This window comes from Giraffa tippelskirchi, chromosome 6 (assembly GCF_054371585.1).
Source record: "Giraffa tippelskirchi isolate mGirTip1 chromosome 6, T2T-mGirTip1v1.2.pri, whole genome shotgun sequence".
NCBI classification, from domain to species: domain Eukaryota; kingdom Metazoa; phylum Chordata; class Mammalia; order Artiodactyla; family Giraffidae; genus Giraffa; species Giraffa tippelskirchi.
In genome coordinates this window covers 103,032,028-103,050,674 of record NC_137280.1, presented here as the reverse complement: position 1 = coordinate 103,050,674, position 18,647 = coordinate 103,032,028, and the positions used below count along the sequence as shown (strand labels likewise).

Sequence of the window (18,647 nt, the reverse complement as noted above, 5' to 3'; positions counted from 1 at the left end):
AGACAGCCTGTTCAGTACCTTGATTACTTACAGCAGTAAAACACATATTCATGTGGATTAATTACATGAGTACCCCAGCCCATGTACCCTAATAATTCTCTGCATTTTGTATGCCATTTTCTAAATAGTGCTGTTGACTTCTTTGGTTAAAATAGAATCCTCACCTGCCTTTTAAGCCTTCTCTCATGACCCACTTGACCTGCAACTCGTGTGCCCTAATCCTCTTTGCCACTAGCATCTGCCAGCCTTCTGACTTTCTCCACACAACCGGCTTAGGGCAGTCCCCTATACAACTGTAACAGTGTGTGATAACTTCCCTAGTCTTTGTTTTTCTTCCGTGCTTTGTGACTCAGTCTGGGTAACTATTTTCAGACAGTCTGATTTGGTCTATTAAATAAACTTGGGTATTTCCATAGCCCCCTCCATATAATCCTATATCCTGTGACAAATTCGCCATGAGTGTAAGCTAAGTGTCCATTGTGTGACCACACCGGAGGGACACGTCTCAAGATAGCAGGTCTCACTGTGGCAGAAATGTGGCTTTCTAGCTTAGTGGCCAAGAGTGATATTAGTGGCAATCTTAGATCATTGTCTTGTCTTCCAAACCCTGAGACCCAGGTACTTGTTCCCTTCATCCTTCCCTTTTTCCCTCCTTTCTCTGTATGTGAGCCAGGCAGTCTCCCAGCTCACCCCCTGCTTTAACAAGCACTGCTTTTTGACCTAGGCCCTGGCAGCTGCTCTTTTCTCTTCTGAAACTGGGGTGGTGACCCAGCCTTCCTCTTTGCGGCCCGCTCCCCACTCCTTTGGTATGCTGCCTTCCAACCAGTGTTAAGACGACTAAACCCAAGCTCTTTCAAGGGCGAGAATTCTCCTCTGAATCGTTTTCCCAGGTGACCATTACTCTTAAGTATTTGTCCTGCTAACAGAAAAAAATGTTAGGAAGTTTGAACATTGGAAAAACGGGCTGAAACATTGACTGAGTGCCTGTTGCCTATTTCTTACTCTGTGTTGTGAAAGAAATAATGGGCCTGGGCTGAGCTCTGGGAGGTGCAGCCATAGGGTCACTAGGACTGCTGCTTACGTTCATCCATGTGGGAGAGGACCTTTTGTGGAGAATGAAGGGTTTGGGCATCAGAGCGGGGATGACTGTGGGTGACTCAGGGTGCCTCTTAGCAGAAATTTCTATAGGAACCTAAAGCAGGGCCTTAGTTGTGTCAGGTACCTGGGGAACTTTGGGAACCCAACCAAAGGAGAACGGGCAAGGGCAGTGTCCTAGACATGCACTGCTGCTCTGACATTGTGTGGGGAGCACAGAATACCTCTCTGGTCTCGTGCTTACTTGTGGAATAGTTTCAGTCTCATAAAGGAGAAGGAAAGGGCCATGAGGAAGAAGGGAGAAAGCGAAAGGGTCAGATGTTTGTTGAATGTTCACACAGCCAGGCAGTCTGCTCAGGGGCGTCACAGCAAATGTTAACTCACTTAAAGCTCACAGTGCCGCTCTGGGCAAGTGATGTTACCACTGTTCCTGCCCAGTATGTGTGCATGCTCAGTTGGTCGAACTCTTTGTGATCCCGTGGGCTAGAACCCTCCAGGCTTCTCTGTTCATGGGGTTTCTCAGGCAAGAAGAATACTGGAGTGGGTTGCCATGCCCTCCTCCAGGGGATCTTCCTGACCCACGGATGGAACCCTGTACTGACAGCGGGGTTCTTTACCACTGGTACCACCTGGGAAGCCCCAACTTGCCCAGAGGTTAAGTCATTTATTCATTCATTCCTTCAACAACAGTTCACCGGCGATGTAGTTTTGCTAGGCATTGCCTAGCAAGCACCTGGAATACCAAGATGAGAGATCCAGTGGTTTACTTGGGAACTCAGTCTGATCCCCCAGGCCATTATTATTATTATTATTTTCCTTTTGACCCTGCGGTTTGTGGGATCCTAGTTCCCTGACCAGGGATTGAACCTGGGCTCCTGCAGTGGAAGCGTGGAGGCCTAACCACTGGACTGTCAGGCAATCCCCAGGCCACCATCTTTGATAGCTCTGCCTATTCTGTTGTCCCAGGCAGCTGTTAGAAAATAATGTACATAGCTAGTATACCAGTGACAACGGTGTTCCTCACTGGCAACAATGAATGGGAATAATCCCAACTGTCAGGTGACCCCCTAAGCCCTATTTTAAGTCTCTGGTGTTTCTGATGTTCTTCACATTAATGGCAAATGTAATGAATATTATTTGCATGCTGCAGGTTAGGAAATGCTTTCATGTAGATTAGCTGATGTGTCTTAGTCAGGAGCCAGCAAGGGATTCTGCTTTCTTTCCGGAGCTCGAGCTTGCGCTCATTCCGTCTGCCTCACTCTGCACTGCATTCTACCCTGTCAGAGGAGATGGCAGGCCACAGCCTGGGTGGACTGCCCTTTCCTGAGTTGGCTATGTTTTAGGATGCATCTTCCCTGATATCAGGGAGCTGATTAATTGTTCTGGTTTAAAGTCTCCTGTGGGGTCAGCGTCAGGTAAGCTAAGCAGAGGTGATGGAGGGCTTAAAAGAGCAGGTTGGGCTTCAGTGAAGCAAAATGTTAGTGTCCAATCTGGGAATGGTTCAAAGTGGCCTAGAGAGTGTGCACATATTTCCCACTTATCCTAGCGGGTAGTAAGGGACTGTGAATGACAGGAATTACTGGAACTATGATTCAGCTCTGATTACAAAGGAGATTGATTTTTTTTTTTTATCATAGAGAACTAACTATTCTCTAAAACATTCCAAGTGTAGTAATGGGTTATGTCCCAAATTTGTACTTTCCCACATGGATGGTCCTTCTCCACAAGACAGGCTGTATATAGAAGAAAAAACAGCATTGTTTCTGTCTTTGAACTAGCTCTGAATGGAAAACCCTGGATAGGGGCAGTGTTAGTGACACTGTTACTGTCACTTAATGGTATGATCCTGACATTTCTGTTGCTCAGTGTCCTTATCTGTAAATTGAGACAAAAAAAAAATTCTATTAGCTGATGGTAGAATTATATTAGAACACGTAGAACGATCATACAAATACGGTAGGTCTAAATAAATACATAGGAATTTGAAACTAATGACTACCTCAAAATTTTTGATGAGGAGAATTGAGAAGTAAGGTGAGACTTCGGTTTTGAAATGGTAGGTTGTTCATTGTTCTTAGCACACGTGAGTCGACTAGCGCAGACGCTGTGGGTCAGAGCTAACACTTCTTGTCGACTGGTTAAACAAGGAAAACCATTGAGATTACTGTAAGTGCCACATTTTATTCATTTTGTGAATAAATACCAATTTCATCAAAGATTTATTCAGCATTTACCAAGTGCCCTCCTGTGTTCTAGCACTGGCCAACACTCAGCACAGTACTGAGTAAAAGGAAATCTTGTCCTGACCCTGAAGGAGCTTTACAGCTCAGTGTGGGCCTCAGTCAAATAATCTCACAAAGGTGGAAAACCACGGCTGTAGTAAGCGTGCTTCTAAAAGGAAGGCATCCCACACAGTAGGTCTCCCGTAAGAGACCATGGGCAGCTGGTCTCCCATTAGAGGAGGCAGGAAGGAGGCACTTGTGAACTCTGGTTTTAAACAACAGGGGCAAAGGTGCCAATGTGGCCAGCCTGTCACAGATTGTCAAAAATGTCAAGGTGCCTCTGTGCTCAGGGCTCAAATGGGAAGTGGAGATGATTTCTGGAATGTGTTTGGCAATCAATTCCCAATTCTCCACTGAGACCCCATCGCTGAGGAAGTCTTTCGGCTGCTGCCAGTTGGCCACCCTTCTCCGAGTGCTTTCCAAGCATGGGGCCTGCACACTGCCGAAGCTGGGCTGTCCACGCGTGAATGCTGGGGCACTGACTTGTCTGTGCTTGATCCAGGGAACTGAGATGACAGGATTCCTCTTGTCTTTAATCTGGTGGCTCTCGGTTGATTTCAAATTTTCATTTAAATAAATAATTCCAGCCTTCAGCTGGGAGAGGGGACAGCTGCGTTGCCAGGCATAGCCTCCCTGGAATGCTAAAGCTGCACGGGACAAACCAGGGGGATTGAGCTCCTGCCTCCCTGCCTAGTTTGCTGGAAGGAGTAACTATGGGTGTTTGGCAGCTCTTTCCCGAACTGCATGATGAAGGTTGGGAAACACTGAATTACGAAATAGAGGAAGGCAGTTGGGGTGCTTTTGTCATCCTTGGCTCATGAATGCTAAGTTACAGCAATGAGCTCATCCCTGTGATGGTGTATCACAGGGTGCCGTGCTAGTCTTTAGCAGCTTTTTTTTTTTTCAGTGTTTTATTATCAACAGACTCAGGATGTATGAGCTGACCTGTGAATGACTCTGGGTTTTTATGAGTGGGGAACAAGTGAACGGCTCACCCATTCTGTCTCGGGGAAGTGAGGAAACCGACAGGATCCTGGAAGGCTATTGTTTGAGGAGGCTTGTTCAATTCCAGGAAGAGGGAAGGAGCAAGAAACTTGAGCTTGTCTACTCCCCATTAATTGACTTGTACAGCAAGTGTCCCCATCTGAAGGCCATTATAGAAGAGCTGCCTGGAAGTTGTGGGTAGGGAAATGTCCTCCCCTCCTCTCACCCCCGACCTGGGCAGGGCTTACAGCCACTTCTTTCCCGTGTCTTCTTTGCAGGGTCCACTTTTGCTTCTCACACCCGCTGGCTCATTCTTTTTCCTCCTCTGATCACCCTGTTCCAGGTACTTCTTTCCTGAGTGGTGCTGAACTCAGGAGTGTGGGTGGGGAAGAAGGAGGAGAGGTTTCAGAAGATGTCACCCTGAGACACTCTGATACTGACAGCAAAAAGAGTCGGCCTGTCCCAGGATTCTCTTAATGCTGTGTGTGTGACAAGAGTGTTTTTTTTTTTTCTTTTTTTTTAGGAAATTCTGTTTTTATTTATCAATTTATTTTTCGCTGTGCCTCGAGGCATGTGGGATCTCACTTCCCTGACCAGTGATCGAACCCGTGCCCTGTGTGATGGCAACATGGAGTTTTAACTGCTGGACCATGAAGGAATTCTCCAGAGTGTGTGTTTATTTAATTGGAGTATAGCTGATTTACAATATTGTGTTAATTTCAGGTGTACAGCAAAGTGATTCAGTTGACACATATATCCACTCTTTTTTAGGTTCTTTCCCCATATAGGTCATTACAAATTACTGAGTAGAATTCCTTGTGCTAAACAGTAGGTCCTTATTAGTTACCTATTTTGTATATAGTCGCGTGTATATGTCAATCCCAATGTCCCGATTTATCCCCTGCTTTCCCCCTTGGTAACCGTAAGTTTGTTTTCTACATCTATGACTATTTCTGTTGTGTAAATAAGCTCATTTGAACAATTTTTTGTTGTTGTTAGATCCCGCAAAGAAGCGATATCATAGGATATTTGTCTTTCTCTTTATGATGGGGGTTTTTAATGTGCACCTGTGTATGCATGTGTGGGTCTATGGGAGTGTATACTTTCTGGTTCACAATTACTTTTTAAATTGTTAAGTTAGTTTTTCTCTAGGAGAAGAACCCCATTTTTGGTTCTTGGTCTAGGTGTTGTTAACTCATTTTGGACCCAAAGAGGGTTTAATTGACAAAGCTTTCTCCTCATTTTGCCCTTTGGGTGGCAAGTCTCTGTTATACCCTGGGACCCACTAGGCACATCCTCCTTGTCCCGGGTGGGGATAGATCAAACCACGAAGCAGTTGATCTTGCCTTGTGTAACATCACTAAGAAAAATGACCAGGCTTGACCCTACAGCCTCTGATTCAGGCCCTTCCTGGTTTCTGTGTTCTTGCGAAGCCTCTCACTGATATGGCACTGGCTTCAGCCTTCCCTCCCTCAGCTCCCTGTTCCCGGCAGAGTGGGGAGGCCTGTTAGAGAGTCTGTGTCAGGCAGCTGTGCCCTACTTTTTGTTTCTTTTTTTAAATAATTTTTTTTACAATGGAAAAGATTAGACCTGTATAGACGTGGAGAGAATAGTATAATGAACCCCGTGTACTCATTTTCAATAATAATCCACTTCTGGTCAGCCTTGTGTCTTTCATAGGCATGCACTCAGCTCTGCTATCCAGCAGAATCTCAGCTATTGCACAACTTCTTCATAAACCCTTCAGAATGTAGTGTGGAAAAACTCGAATGAACTCTTTGGCCAACCCAGAGACAAGGGCTTATGCTTATATTTATAAACATAACCATCATTCTGTAACCAGACCTAAAACAAATAATTTCTTAATATGATCAAATATCCACTGTTCAAAGTTCCCTGATAGTCTCATAATTTAAAAAATTTGGGGGTTTTCTGAATCAGGATCCAAACAAGGTCCACATCTTGTATTTGTTGATATCCGTTTTTAAAGTCTAAATGAATTATCCACCTGAAAGGGTCGATAGTGATGGTGCTCTTTGCTGTTAAATGTCAGTGTCATTTAACGAACTATTGATCCCTCTCACTCCTGTAAACTAACAGACAGCAGTGCTTGATCACATGCAGGTTCAGTTTTTTGCAGGAATATTTCCCGGTTCCTACCTCATCACATCAGGATGTACCCAGCGTCAGATTTTCTCCTTCTCATGATGTTAAGATCCATCTGTGAGTTTGGGTGATGAGGGTCTGACTTCTCTCGTAAAGTGCCCCATCAGCTAATGGTTTTAGCACCTGCTAATGATCATTAGGCACATTGATGATTTCATTTAGATTCTGTCATTATTTCTACATTTTTAAGGTGCAAGTCTTCTCTAAAGAACTTTCCTTCATCAATTATACCCCAAGGTACAGAGCACACAAGACACTTAAAAAAGCCATTATCGGAATGGTGGTTCAGTTCTGTAGCATGCTCCAAAGGTGGCCGGTGAGGTGTTTTTTTTTTTTTTTAGCATCATTATAAACTCGTGACTTTTAACATAGATGATGTGTAACAATTCAGTGCAGTCTTATTCTCTGTGCTGCTCATACTGTTTCACCTTAGGCTGGTGGGAGGGAGCCTGTTTGGGTTTTATCCTCTGTCCTCTGGGCATGACCACAGGAGTCCCTTGCTTTCTGGTATGACAAGGTGCTCCATATTCATCTTAACACATTCCCTGTCTCTGACCTAGACTCAGACATTTCTCTGAGAAGACCTGATTCATCTTAGTAGGAAAACAGTATGTAGAAACCACAACCAGCCATGCCCAGTTTTTGAAGGCTTTGCATAAATAACAATGAGCTTGTAAGAGGTCTCTATACACAGAGGGGACCCAAGTGGTGTGCAGGGGCGTGACCAACAGCCACTGCATTTTCCACAGGTTCATTAAACAAAATAAACCCTACCCGAGCTCCCTCAAATGGAGTATGATTTTGCAGACCCTGCCTAAGTATGTTTCCCAGCCCTCCTCCTGGGATGAATTAGATATACCCACAAGCATTCGATCTTTTCTTGCCCTTCTGTGAGCACAGGCTTCTGAGAGGAGATGGTCAGGCTGAGGATTCTCCAGTCCTCTGTGCTTTAAAAGCTGCTGGGTGCAGAGCAGCTACTGCTCTGTAAGATCAGCCAGGCTGCCCCACCCCTTCCAGAGTGGTGCGTACGTGCCCTCAGACAGGTTGTTGCACACACAGACTTCCTAACTCAGGATTGCTAACTTTGTGGTAAGATGTCCATGAAGCCTGGGTCCTGTGCCCTCACAGACTGCAGAAGAGATCCAGTGGTACCCAGATTACAGAGTCTTAGATCACTGCCCATAGACTCTCTCTTCATCTTTCCCTGTGGTCTGGGGCCAGGGTGCTGGTAGCCCCTTGCTGCTGAGAGGTCTTGCAGAGGGTAAGCTCTGAGCCAGTGTCCTGTGGATGTCGCCAAACTGCCTGATACCCTCCTCAGCTGCTAAGCTGGAGGCATCAGATGTGGTTGGCCCCACATTTACTCGGCAGGGACAGTGAGAAGAAAGGTAAATGATAGAGAAAAGCCAGTGACATTTTCAAGCTCTGTAGGAGTATATTTATATGTTGCTGCTGCTGCTGCTGCTAAGTCGCCTCAGTCGTGTCCGACTCTGTGCGACCCCATAGACAGCAGCCCACCAGGCTCCGCCGTCCCTGGGATTCTCCAGGCAAGAATACTGGAGTTGGTTGCCATTTCCTTCTCCAGTGCATGAAAGTGAAAAGTGAAAGTGAAGTTGCTCAGTCGTGTCAGACTCTTAGCGACCCCATGGACTGTAGCCTACCAGGAAAAGCTATTTGCAAATTTCTCCAAAGCCAGTCTGAGCTTCCTGTTTAAGGGGCAGGAAAACAGTTCTAGCTGCTGTATGGTGGAAGTGATGCCTCTCGCCCATTGTGGGGCCATCCACCATCACAGGCTTGCTCACTGCCTCCTGGCCTCGAAGGGCCTCCATGTATTAATAGGTCTATGATGGGTGTTCTGCACAGTCGGCCTCCCGGTCACTCCTAGGCATTTTCTCCTACAAATCTCCAGATTAACTTAAAAAAAAAATCCTAACATCAACAGGCTTTAAGCTTTATCTGAGAGTAAAATGCAGTTCATATGTCTCCTAAGTATTACTTATTTGCAACTGGGTTAAAAGTCACAGATACCTTCTTGCTGTGAACTGAGAGGGGATGGAGTGGGGAGGGGGAGTCGCTTTTCATACAGGAATGGCCCACTCGGCACAGATCCTTTCCTGCCAAGCACTTCATCACCTTTTGTAAACCCAGGGTCTCCAAGAGCCAGGAAACCAGATGAGGTTGCTCAGGATTTTAGAATAAAAAAGGACCCAAGACTTCAGCAGTGAGGTGAGATCTAGCCCAGACCCCTAGTATATGAAGCGGAGGTAAAGTGGCTGGGTGGGGCTGGGGTACCAGGGCCAAGGTTGTGGGCGCTCTTCCCATGCCCTGTCCCCTGCAGCAATCCAGGGCTCCAGGAAGGGCCTGGCCGCCCACTAGGACAGGAGAGAGCTGGCTTGGAAGGGGATTCACAAACTGTGAGAATGAATGCAGAGGTCAGCAAAGGTGCAAATGAAAGGACAAGAGTTCCTCTATACCAGCTCTAACCAACACAAATTAGAATAGAAAATCAGACATCACTTATTGTACTATAGCAACACAACTGTCAACTATTTAGAAATTTAACAAAGGACGCACAAGAATTTACTGACAACATTTAGAACTCTTATTTTCAGGATGGAAAGAATGGCTGAGTAAATGGTGTTACGTTACGACTATCATATGAGATTGGCTAAAAACTGTAAAGATTTGTGAAGATCGTAATTTTCATGAAATTGTTGTGTAAATTCACTACAATTCCGATCACAAGTCCATCAAGACTTTTAAAATGACTTAACAAAATTATTCTAAAATGTATACACAAGAATAAAAAGCCTGTTCCCAAGTAACGAAGTCAGTTTTGAAAAATAGAGTGAGGTTGGTGGGTTACTAGTCTTTCCACTAGATAATGAGGCACATTATGAAGCCATTAGTAAGAAAAACAATGAGGTAACAAGGGAACAGACAAAAGGGTTAAAGTCATAAACTGAGTATGCAAAACCAGATAATGTTTATATGGAAGAGGATACACCATCCAGGTGACGCCACAAGTGAATGAAGAAAGGGAGACTGTCTAGAAGATGGTGATGGCAAACCACCTACTTTAGGGAGATAAAGTTGGATCCTTATGTCAGATACAGAGGAACTCTAGATCAATGGAACACCTAAAGGTGATCCATAAAACCGTAAAGATAAAGGAAGAAAATGTGGGAGAGTATCTTTGTGATTTTAGAAAGAGAAAGGACTTCTAAAATGTAAATCAGATAGCCCATAGTACAAAACTCATGAAGTTGAGATCACTAAATTAGAGGGTGGTTTGTTAGGTAACAATGGATGAGGTCATTGTAAGGATTAAAGGAGGTAATCTTCAAAGTGCTGAACAACACATGGCTTTTGGGAAGGGCTTGACACTATGTACACATTTGTGGAATAAAATAGAACAGGGATCTATATTGGCTCATGGTGACAGAAACTGTGTCATGGACTAAAATATATGAATAACTCAATTCTTTGTACCTGGCGCCCACAAATGAGATAAAATAAAATCTCACAGGTCCATCTATTCATTTCCTTGATGGGTAACTATGGCCCAGTAGGTGCAAAGTGTATCCAAAAAAAAAAAAAAAAAGAATTTTTCAAAAGGAAGTAAAACTTCCTAAGCCATCTCCTTTTGCTGTCTTTGTGCATGGAATTCAGAACCTCTAAGAAGGCACTAGATATATGAGCTCAGTGACTCACGAGTCCCTCATTTCTGGGAACACAGACAACTGATGAACTATATTTGTTTTCCTCTGTAGCGTGAGATCCAGAACTGGCACATTTTTCATCTGTGATGAATTCTTAATTAGCCATAGGCTCCAGTATCAGGAAATGCCAAGATAACTGAAATCCACGTGTGATTCAGAGATCTCAATCAAGTCAGTCATTTCAACCTCCAGGAGGATCTCTCACAGTTCTTTGTACTCCCAAGCACAGTGTGCTGGATAAATATGTGTTGATTATTTAAAATTAATCCGTCTTTTTTTTTTTTAATCCCTCGTCTTTTTGAAAAGGATTTAAAACTCTTTATGGTTCTTCAAATCATTGATCAAAGTTGTTAAAACCCAGGCAATCAGCTAGATGTTAGCAACAGCGAACAGAAGGAAGGGGAAGGAAGGGTGCTGATGTTCATTCATGCGCTGCCTACTGGGCACCTTAAAAATCCTATAAGGACGGTCTGAGGTAGGTGTTATCCCCATTTTATAGATGCAGAAACTGAGGCCTACATAGGGGGGAGCCCTTGCCCATAACCCACCGCTGGTACACTGCAAACCCAGGGTGACAGGCTCATAGCTGGTCCTCTCCCGCTCTGTCCCACCGAGAAGCAAAGAGTCAGGCTCACCCCAGGGCAACTCAATAGTGAGGGAAAGGCAGAGTGGCCCAAAGCCAGCTCCTCTATACAAAGACTTTCATAAAGTCAGAAAAGGTAGATCATGGGACATAATAGACACGACACATTTTGGAGAGGGTCTGCAGTTTCCCAGGTCATCATTACCTAGAGCTGATTTCTCGTGACTGCAGTCTTCGTGGCATGAGGCCTCTGGCCGGCAGCCTGTGAGATCCTGCATGTGCTTGGCTGGGAGGGATGGTATCCAGCCAGGTCTGTCCTGGTCCCAACATCTCAACCTAAAATAATCCTGGACACTGTCCCCACCTGCTGGCCCACTTCCCATCCCACTTAAGGCTTCAGAATCATAACCTGTAAATCTGTTCCAGCCTGAGCTCTGCCCACTCTACAGCTGGTCTGCCGGGAGCTTCTGGGAAGACACTGGATGAAAGTGGAGAGGGAACATGTGCCTCTTCCCTTTCCTTCCTCCTTAGGGTCTTCCAGCCTGGGGACTTTTCCTGGGAGGACAGGATGAAGACAGAGCTTTTGTGCACGCCAGGCCTTTCTGTGAGCTGCATGGAGCTTCGGGGCGAGGCAAACCCAGGCGGGGCCAAGAGAAGTCCGAAGGGAGGGAGTCTCCAGCTGGCTGGGGCCCCAGTGCAGATAGCTGGGCTGCCCATTCACTTCCATATTCTTCTTTGGCTTTTCGGCATCCTCAGATGAGTTACTAGCCCAGCCACATGCAAGGGGCCACCACGGCACTGGGGGTCCAGGGAGGGAGACCTGTACATGAAAGACAATTATAGGCAACTTCTAAGTCAAGCTACTTATGTCTCCTTAATTGGGTTTTACAGCTCATCTGAGCTGCTGCTCAGTGCTCTGAGGAGCTGGAGGATTCGGGTGCACGCTCTGTGTTCCTGTCCTTCCCCAGAGGAGAAGCAGTAGTAGCAAGCTGGTGATGACATGTGGGGACGGCGAGAGTGCCCTGGACTTGTTTCTGTTGTTCCTTTCCCCTCTGGCATTGCTGTGACACACATTTTTTCTGTAAGATTCTCAAGGAGAGGATGCAGCAAGGGGCGCCGAGAGAGGACTGTGTAAGGGGTCAGGGGAGGGAAGCAGTGAGCCAGCAGGATCCTTTACCTGCCCCGCCTGTGCCTTTTCCTGTTTCAAAAAGAAAGAAGCAGAGAGAGAGAGAGAGAGTGCAATACAAGGCTGGCAGGGCCACTGGTAACCCAGGCAGCGCCTTCGTGCCAGTTAGGAGTACACTCAGCTTTAGAAGATGCAGTGTGGCTCAGTGACAGATGCAGAGCCTGGACCAAAGCTCCTACTGCCTCTGTCCTCTTGGCTGGTGTCTTGTGCTTATGCTGCAGTTCCCTGGACTCTCCTGCCTTGAACGACCTCAGAGTTAAAAGGGCCAAGAGGGGATGAAGTGTCTTCCAAGAACTTTCAGAATCCCAGACAGACCCTGGTGCTGAGGGAGATCAGTCTCTCACAGGCGGAGACCGAGCAGGGAGGTACTGATGCTTCTCTCGGCTGGTCAGGTGTCCTGGCCACCACCCCACGTGCAGCCCGCTCCTCACACATGAACTCTATTCAATTTCCCAGGGTGGAGATGCCCATATAGGGAAGGGGTGTGGCCCAGGCACAGTACCACCTTGCCAACCTTCCCTGGTCCGGAAGCCCCAGCGAGCTGCCGGAACATGCCTGCTTTTGCTATTTGGCTTCATTATATCTCATCTCATGAACCAAGACAGCAGGAATTTTCTGCAGTCAACCTCAACAGGAAACGATCCTGAGAATCTGCTGCTTCTTCCTTAATTCATAGAAAACACAGAAAGGACAAGTTCCTCTCAGGAGTGTTTGTGCCACTCAGTTGAGAGGTGTCACTGGTTCACCTGATAGCTCGGGGACCCAGGCTGGGTGGACATCGTTTATCAACGATAGTACAGGGATGCAGTTTGCAAGCTACCAAGTTGGACTCTTGGCTCTGGAAATTTAATGTGTGACAGCTGCGTGCAGCCAGTGGTGTCCAGCATTTTAAAAAGGTCAATTAAGAAACGGCTGATGGTGGTGCAGCTCATGACAGCCCAAGGGGGTGAGCAGGGCCAAGTAAACAGAAGGGCTGAGACGTATATTACTGGAATTGAAGTGCCGAAGTGAAGCGTGGTGGGGAGGAAATCTATTGTCACAAGCCATAAAGCACATTTGAGTTTTGCAGCGGAAAGCAGTACAGCTGTTTCCCTCCCCAGGGCAGCACAGGGAGCGGTCTGTGAACGGAGGGCTTGGCAGACAAAGGCGACACCTGCATGGCTTGATCAGTCTGCAGACAAAATTGTTAACCCTCCTCACTGCCTGTTCCTTTGCATTTCCTGGAGCACAAGGCAGATGCTGAAGTGATGGTCACAATGTGGGTCATGTTCTAGAAATCCATATTTTAAGCATTCTCCCAAGGCTGGGCTCCACCTTCTCTTCAGGGCATGTGGGTGAGTGGGCAGATGGGAGCCTGAGGGCCAGCGTGAGCGAGTGCCTTTCCCCAGATGCACGTCTGCTCCCTGGCTTCAGTGGACACCCAAATCCAGGGAAAGTCTAGACCTTTTACATTGTGATGGATAAAAGAGGGGTTCCTTAGAGGAAGCCTATTTCAGCCGGTGACAGAATTGGCTCATGGTTGGGGGAAGGCACTGCATGGGGCTCTTTTTTGAAAATCAGACAAAGGGGTCTTAGACTGCTCGGACAGGCTTTATTTTTTGCTATATCTACCTGTCAAGCTAGAAATTCAGCAGAGCAATGGGAGTGCTAATTGATATGCAAAACAGGTCCAGAGTTCCTAGAAATGTCTAATGATCTTCCAATCCATTGTGAATGCAGAATTAAGACCTGCACTAAATGAAACGGGAGTAAGAACACCAACCTTTTTGCTTTCCCTTCTTTTTATCTTTCCTTTTTTCAAATCGACTTTGGGAAACCTCACAGGTTTTATGATTTAAAAAAAAATAGTATAGCCATCAGTGGGGTTTGTCTTTCACACACTGGGTATTTATTATTAGAAAATAGCTTCTATCAGCTGTCAGTACCAAACAAGTTGAAAGGAGCGTGCTTCTCACCATAAATTGTTTTTCTCCTTAATGAAGTTTAAATAACAGTTCACTGTGGGGAGAGTTGTCACGACTTTTTTTTTTCTTTAAAAACTGAATAATTAAATGGATTTTAGTACAAAACATCCTTCAAATATGACTTATCCTGCAGTTATGCTGTCCCCTTGAGTAAGGGACTTGGAAGAGATGGAAAAGACCACTCAAGCTATCAAATTACCCCAAAGAATCTACAGTAAAAACTGGGAAACAAACCAATGAACCCAAACAAAACCCATCCAAACCAGGAAACCAGTTTTAACGTTGGCTTTTCAATTTTGATTATCATCTGAGTTTAATATATATATATATATTTATATTTGAAATAGTAATAAAAAAGGAAGAATTGAATTGCATCCTTAGCAGGACAACCTTCCTCACATGTGAAAGAGGTGTTCAGAAAATTCCATACAGTATCTGCTAAATAAACATGTTTGGCAGCTTAGCAAATATCATATGATTGCAGCATCCATGATTTGAAGTCAAAGAGCATTCGCTTTCTTCGGGCGGAGTCCGTTGGTCAGGGCGACGTGATTACATGGCTCTGGATGTTCTTCGACCCACAGGCTTGAGGAAGGGTTTGGGAGTGGCTCAGTGCATGGCCCCAGTGCAAAAACTTCCAAACCCCAAACAACAAATCAACCAACCAACCAAACACACAAACATCAAACAATTGTCTCCTTTGAGTTCCTCTTGACAGAGTGGAGGCCCAGCAAGGACTGCTGGTTAGAAGGGATGTTGACAGACTTTGGAATGAGGAGAATCACCCTCTGATTGGTCCGACGCCATTCGTTGTACAATCGACAGTGGTACCTAAATGACACCTGGGGTCGGGAGAGGAAAAACAAGAGAAGGTTTCAGGTAACGGAAGCTGGTTATCAATTCAAACAACCTATGTGCCATTTAAAACAGTTCCAAACATCAGTACAGCCGGGCAAGAGCCTGGGGCAAAACCGCTCTAGCAGGTAGATGCGTGCTGAGTCTGAGGTTCAACCAAAGAGCACTTGTGCCCTGAACACAGAGGCAGGGCTCCCCTCATGCCTCTTCATACTGGGTCAAATCATAGTATTAATAGGAAATAACATTCCTCCTGAGTCTGGACTTATTTTCAGAGTAGTGGTTTGGACTCCAAAGGGGAAGAAAGTTGGTGGGGGGCAGTGGGCAGAGTGGGTACAGTGACAGTCTTCACGCAGCTGTGCGACTAGGCAGCGTGCTCTTTGGGTCATCTAGTTTCTCTCTGTTAAACGAGAGGGATGCGAGGCTTCACATGCCCTTCTGTAGGTTGGACACTGCACAACTCAAAGGACCCCATTCACGGTATGACAGGAAGGGCACCCTTCTTTGTACTGTGATATGGACAATCTGCACCACTGTACTTGGCAGCCCCTGTGAGTGATCTCCATTGCCCCCAGCTCCATGGCTTCCAGTGGAGAAGCTTCAGCATGGGTACCAACTCCCCTGATGAGTTCTTCCTGAGCCAGCACCTGTACCCACCTCAGCATGGCATCAGTGCCCTGTACGCCACTGCCCTCATTTCTCCCTCTCCCTGCACTAGAAGCATCTTGTTGAGGGCAGGGGCTTCTGTTGTATTCATCTCTGCATGCTCTGCACCTGTCACAGTGCCTGGCACTTAGGAAGTTGCTCAGTTAAGTTCACCGAGTGAACGGATGAGTGAATAAATATCCTGTACCTTCTAACTGCAACACTGTTTTTAGACTTAGGCCTCTCTTACACAATACACGACAGCATAAGCAGTAAATGCATCATCAACTGTGACCTAACTGTGCCCTCAAAGTGCTTGCTTTTTGTGTAAATATACTCGAATGAGATGCTTCCTTGTTTCTGTGGCTTGCTTTGGAGAAGACAAGAAAAGCATCTATCAGTTTGTCCAGGAAATTCAAAGAATCGATTCTTCTGAAGATGTATAAACTGCCTTTAAAAGTGGAAGTATAGGTTCTAGTTTGAGTATATCCAGATGTCTAGGTAAGTGTTGGGGAAGAAGGTGCCCATGACCTCAAGATGACAAATTATTCAAGGTACGGACTGTTTAACCACCTGGGGTAGGTGAGTCATGCTGACCCTAGTACAGTCCCTGTTGGCCAAAGTGGACTGACCCTATGGTTTGAGCTCAGTGTTTCTGGAAGAGAATGCAGGCTCTTGATCAGAAAGGGCTTGTTTGTCTTCATGGAAGGATCATGAAATCCAAGGCCACTCACTCAAATTTCTTAGGGCAGAAAGCAGATACCACAGACAGAATGCCAGAGAGATTTCAGTATGAAAGTATAAGCTTTTAAACTCACACAGATGTGCTTTTCTCCAAAAGGCTCTGAACATGCCAGAGTGGATCAGAGGTTTGTTTTTTTTTTCTTTTTTTAAAGCTTGATTCTCTTATATCTGTTCTGTTCTGCTGCTGCCTGGTGCTACTCATGAATGTAAGAGGCAGGCTGGAAAACGTGTTGATCAGGGCCAAGGGCAGGGAAGGGGTAGGAAACAGACAAGTACTAATGAAGAGCTGGGGCAGTACAAGAAATCTGGAATCTGGAAATATTACAGGAAAGCTGGATTTGAAATCGAGTCCCTCCGTTGGGATGATAATGAACTGCGCATGCTCAGCAAGCTCAGGCGCCGCGGCAGCTGCGCGCAGTAGGAGCAGCCCGTGGGATGCCTCGTTCGTAAAATGTGAATAATGATATCAGAGATAATGCATAAAAAGCATGCTGCATAGTGCCATTGCCACATGTTAGTGTTCTTGGCCTGTTATTTCTGGCGGGTTAAATCTGAAAATAAGATAATTTTTCAGCACTCCTTAGATACAGGAAGGTGGGGGAAAAAAGAAAAAGGTTGGGCTATTTCCTCTAAAGCCTTGCTCTCAGTGTGGCCGTAAAGGATGCACCACCTGGGAGCTTGTTAGCATATAACAATTGTGGGCTCCACCCAGACATAGGGAATCAGAGCGTGCATTTTAACAAGATCCCCAGGTGATTCGCATGTACATTGAAGCCTGAGAAGCACTGCTTCAAGGAACGCAGGGAGTCTATGACTTAGCAGATCTCCCAGTTCCTTGGCTGGGAAGTACAAAAATAAGACCCACGTTCAGACAAACAAATGAGATCTTACTAGGCATTCATCTATCTTAATTGCTGTTCACCACCATGGTCTGCAGGGGAATTCAATCAATAAGAAAGCATCATGTGAAGATGACGTTGCGTCGGAGATAATGAAGGTAGGTGCAGAGCACCGGGATCATGGGTCTGCAGTTGCCCTGGGTAGTTCTGGCTCTGGTCTCTAAGAGCGCCAAGACACGCCTTCCCCTCAGCGGAACAGAAGGAGAATAAGACAGGTTTGATTTAGAGAAACAAAGAGGCAGTGAGGGAAAAAAAAAGCAACATAAAGGGAAAGAGAAGCTATGGCAGTAGTAACACTGGGAACTTCATTTAGATATTTATTACATTTCTGAGGTTTTAAAGAAAGAGGAGGAAGAAAGAGCACAGGGCCACTATTCTAAAAACTACTCTTTATGGGATGGGTTTCTTGAAGTGTCTTCATTTTTTTTCACCCAAAGTCTATTTATTAACCTCCGGTCATGGGCGAGGTCTGTACAGAGTCGCAGTCATGTGCATGGCACCCAGAGGGCTGGCGCGTATTAGCATCACCTCTCCCCCAGAGGCTTCCCTGGTGACTCAGCAGTAATTAGCCTGCCAATGCAGGAGACATGGGTTTGATCCCTGGGTTGAGAAGATCTCCTAGAGAAGGAAATGGCAACCTGCTCCAGTATTCTTGCCTGGGAAATCCTATGGTCAGAAGAGCCTGGTGGGCTACAGTCCATGGGGTCACAAAAGAGTCAGACCAACTTAGAAACTAAACAACAATAGCTCCCCAAGGGAGGTGACTGGCTGAGGCCGAACGTTTGCTGTAAAGTCATGGCATGATTTGGGAAATCCTCATTAGGAATTTTGATTCTGCCCTTTCTCTTTGGAGTTCATGGTGTGACTGAAGCATATGGATGAGGCCAGGGCTGTGGAAGTTGTCTTCCCAGAATGGGGCCTGACCTCTGATCTGTGATGGTCCTGTGGAAGACAAGAGGGCGGTGAGGGAGTGAGTCAGCCACACTGGGTCTTGCTGGACACCCTCAGGGTGTGTCTGAACCCATCGTGAGCCTTGCCAGGACAGCATTCTATTCAAGCTTTCCCCTCTGTAAAGAGAATTTAAATGATTGACCCACAGGACTGGGAGTCAGCCAGAAGGGCTGGATCGTTCATTCCTTTCATCTGGTGATTTAATCAGTTGCCACTGAGACTCAGTAGATGGCGGTACCTCCTGGTAGGGGGGGTTGGTCACTGCACATGGGCATTGCTACACTGGACTAATGCAGATCCTATGTAGACACTTTCTGAATTCTTCACATGGACTCAGTTCTCACCTACTTGTGTCTGTCCAGGGACTTGAAATGGTTTGTGGCATGCACAGTGATGTTTCTGGAGCACCTCTTCCCTCCAACTCTCAGGGTGGTGGTGACCGAGGTCTTGGCCTCCTGGGTGCCAGACACCTGTGTGTCCAAGCAGCGGATTCCAGAAGGCAGAACTCCCTGAGTCTGTCAAGCCTGGGCCCCAGTGGAGGCCCCAGAGCTCCAAACGCACGTTCGGGCAAGCA

At 46.1% G+C, this 18,647-nt stretch overlaps 2 protein-coding genes across 2 annotated transcripts in view; one reads left to right on the top strand and one right to left on the bottom strand.

The window, feature by feature from the left end:
* Positions 1-14,316: 14,316 nt before the first annotated feature.
* Positions 14,317-18,647, bottom strand: part of MARCHF3 (membrane associated ring-CH-type finger 3) — a 149,260-nt gene continuing 144,929 nt past the window's right edge. Inside the window, exon 5 of the mRNA XM_081504107.1 lies at positions 14,317-14,821. Within this exon, the coding sequence (XP_081360233.1) occupies positions 14,663-14,821 (159 nt within the window). The 3' untranslated portion in view covers positions 14,317-14,662. The remainder of the gene's footprint in view (positions 14,822-18,647) is intronic.
* MEGF10 (multiple EGF like domains 10) overlaps positions 16,080-18,647 on the top strand; it is a 536,959-nt gene continuing 534,391 nt past the window's right edge. Inside the window, exons 1-2 of the mRNA XM_081504085.1 lie at positions 16,080-16,348; positions 17,161-17,220. The gene's annotated coding sequence lies outside the window, so the exon portion shown is untranslated. The remainder of the gene's footprint in view (positions 16,349-17,160; positions 17,221-18,647) is intronic.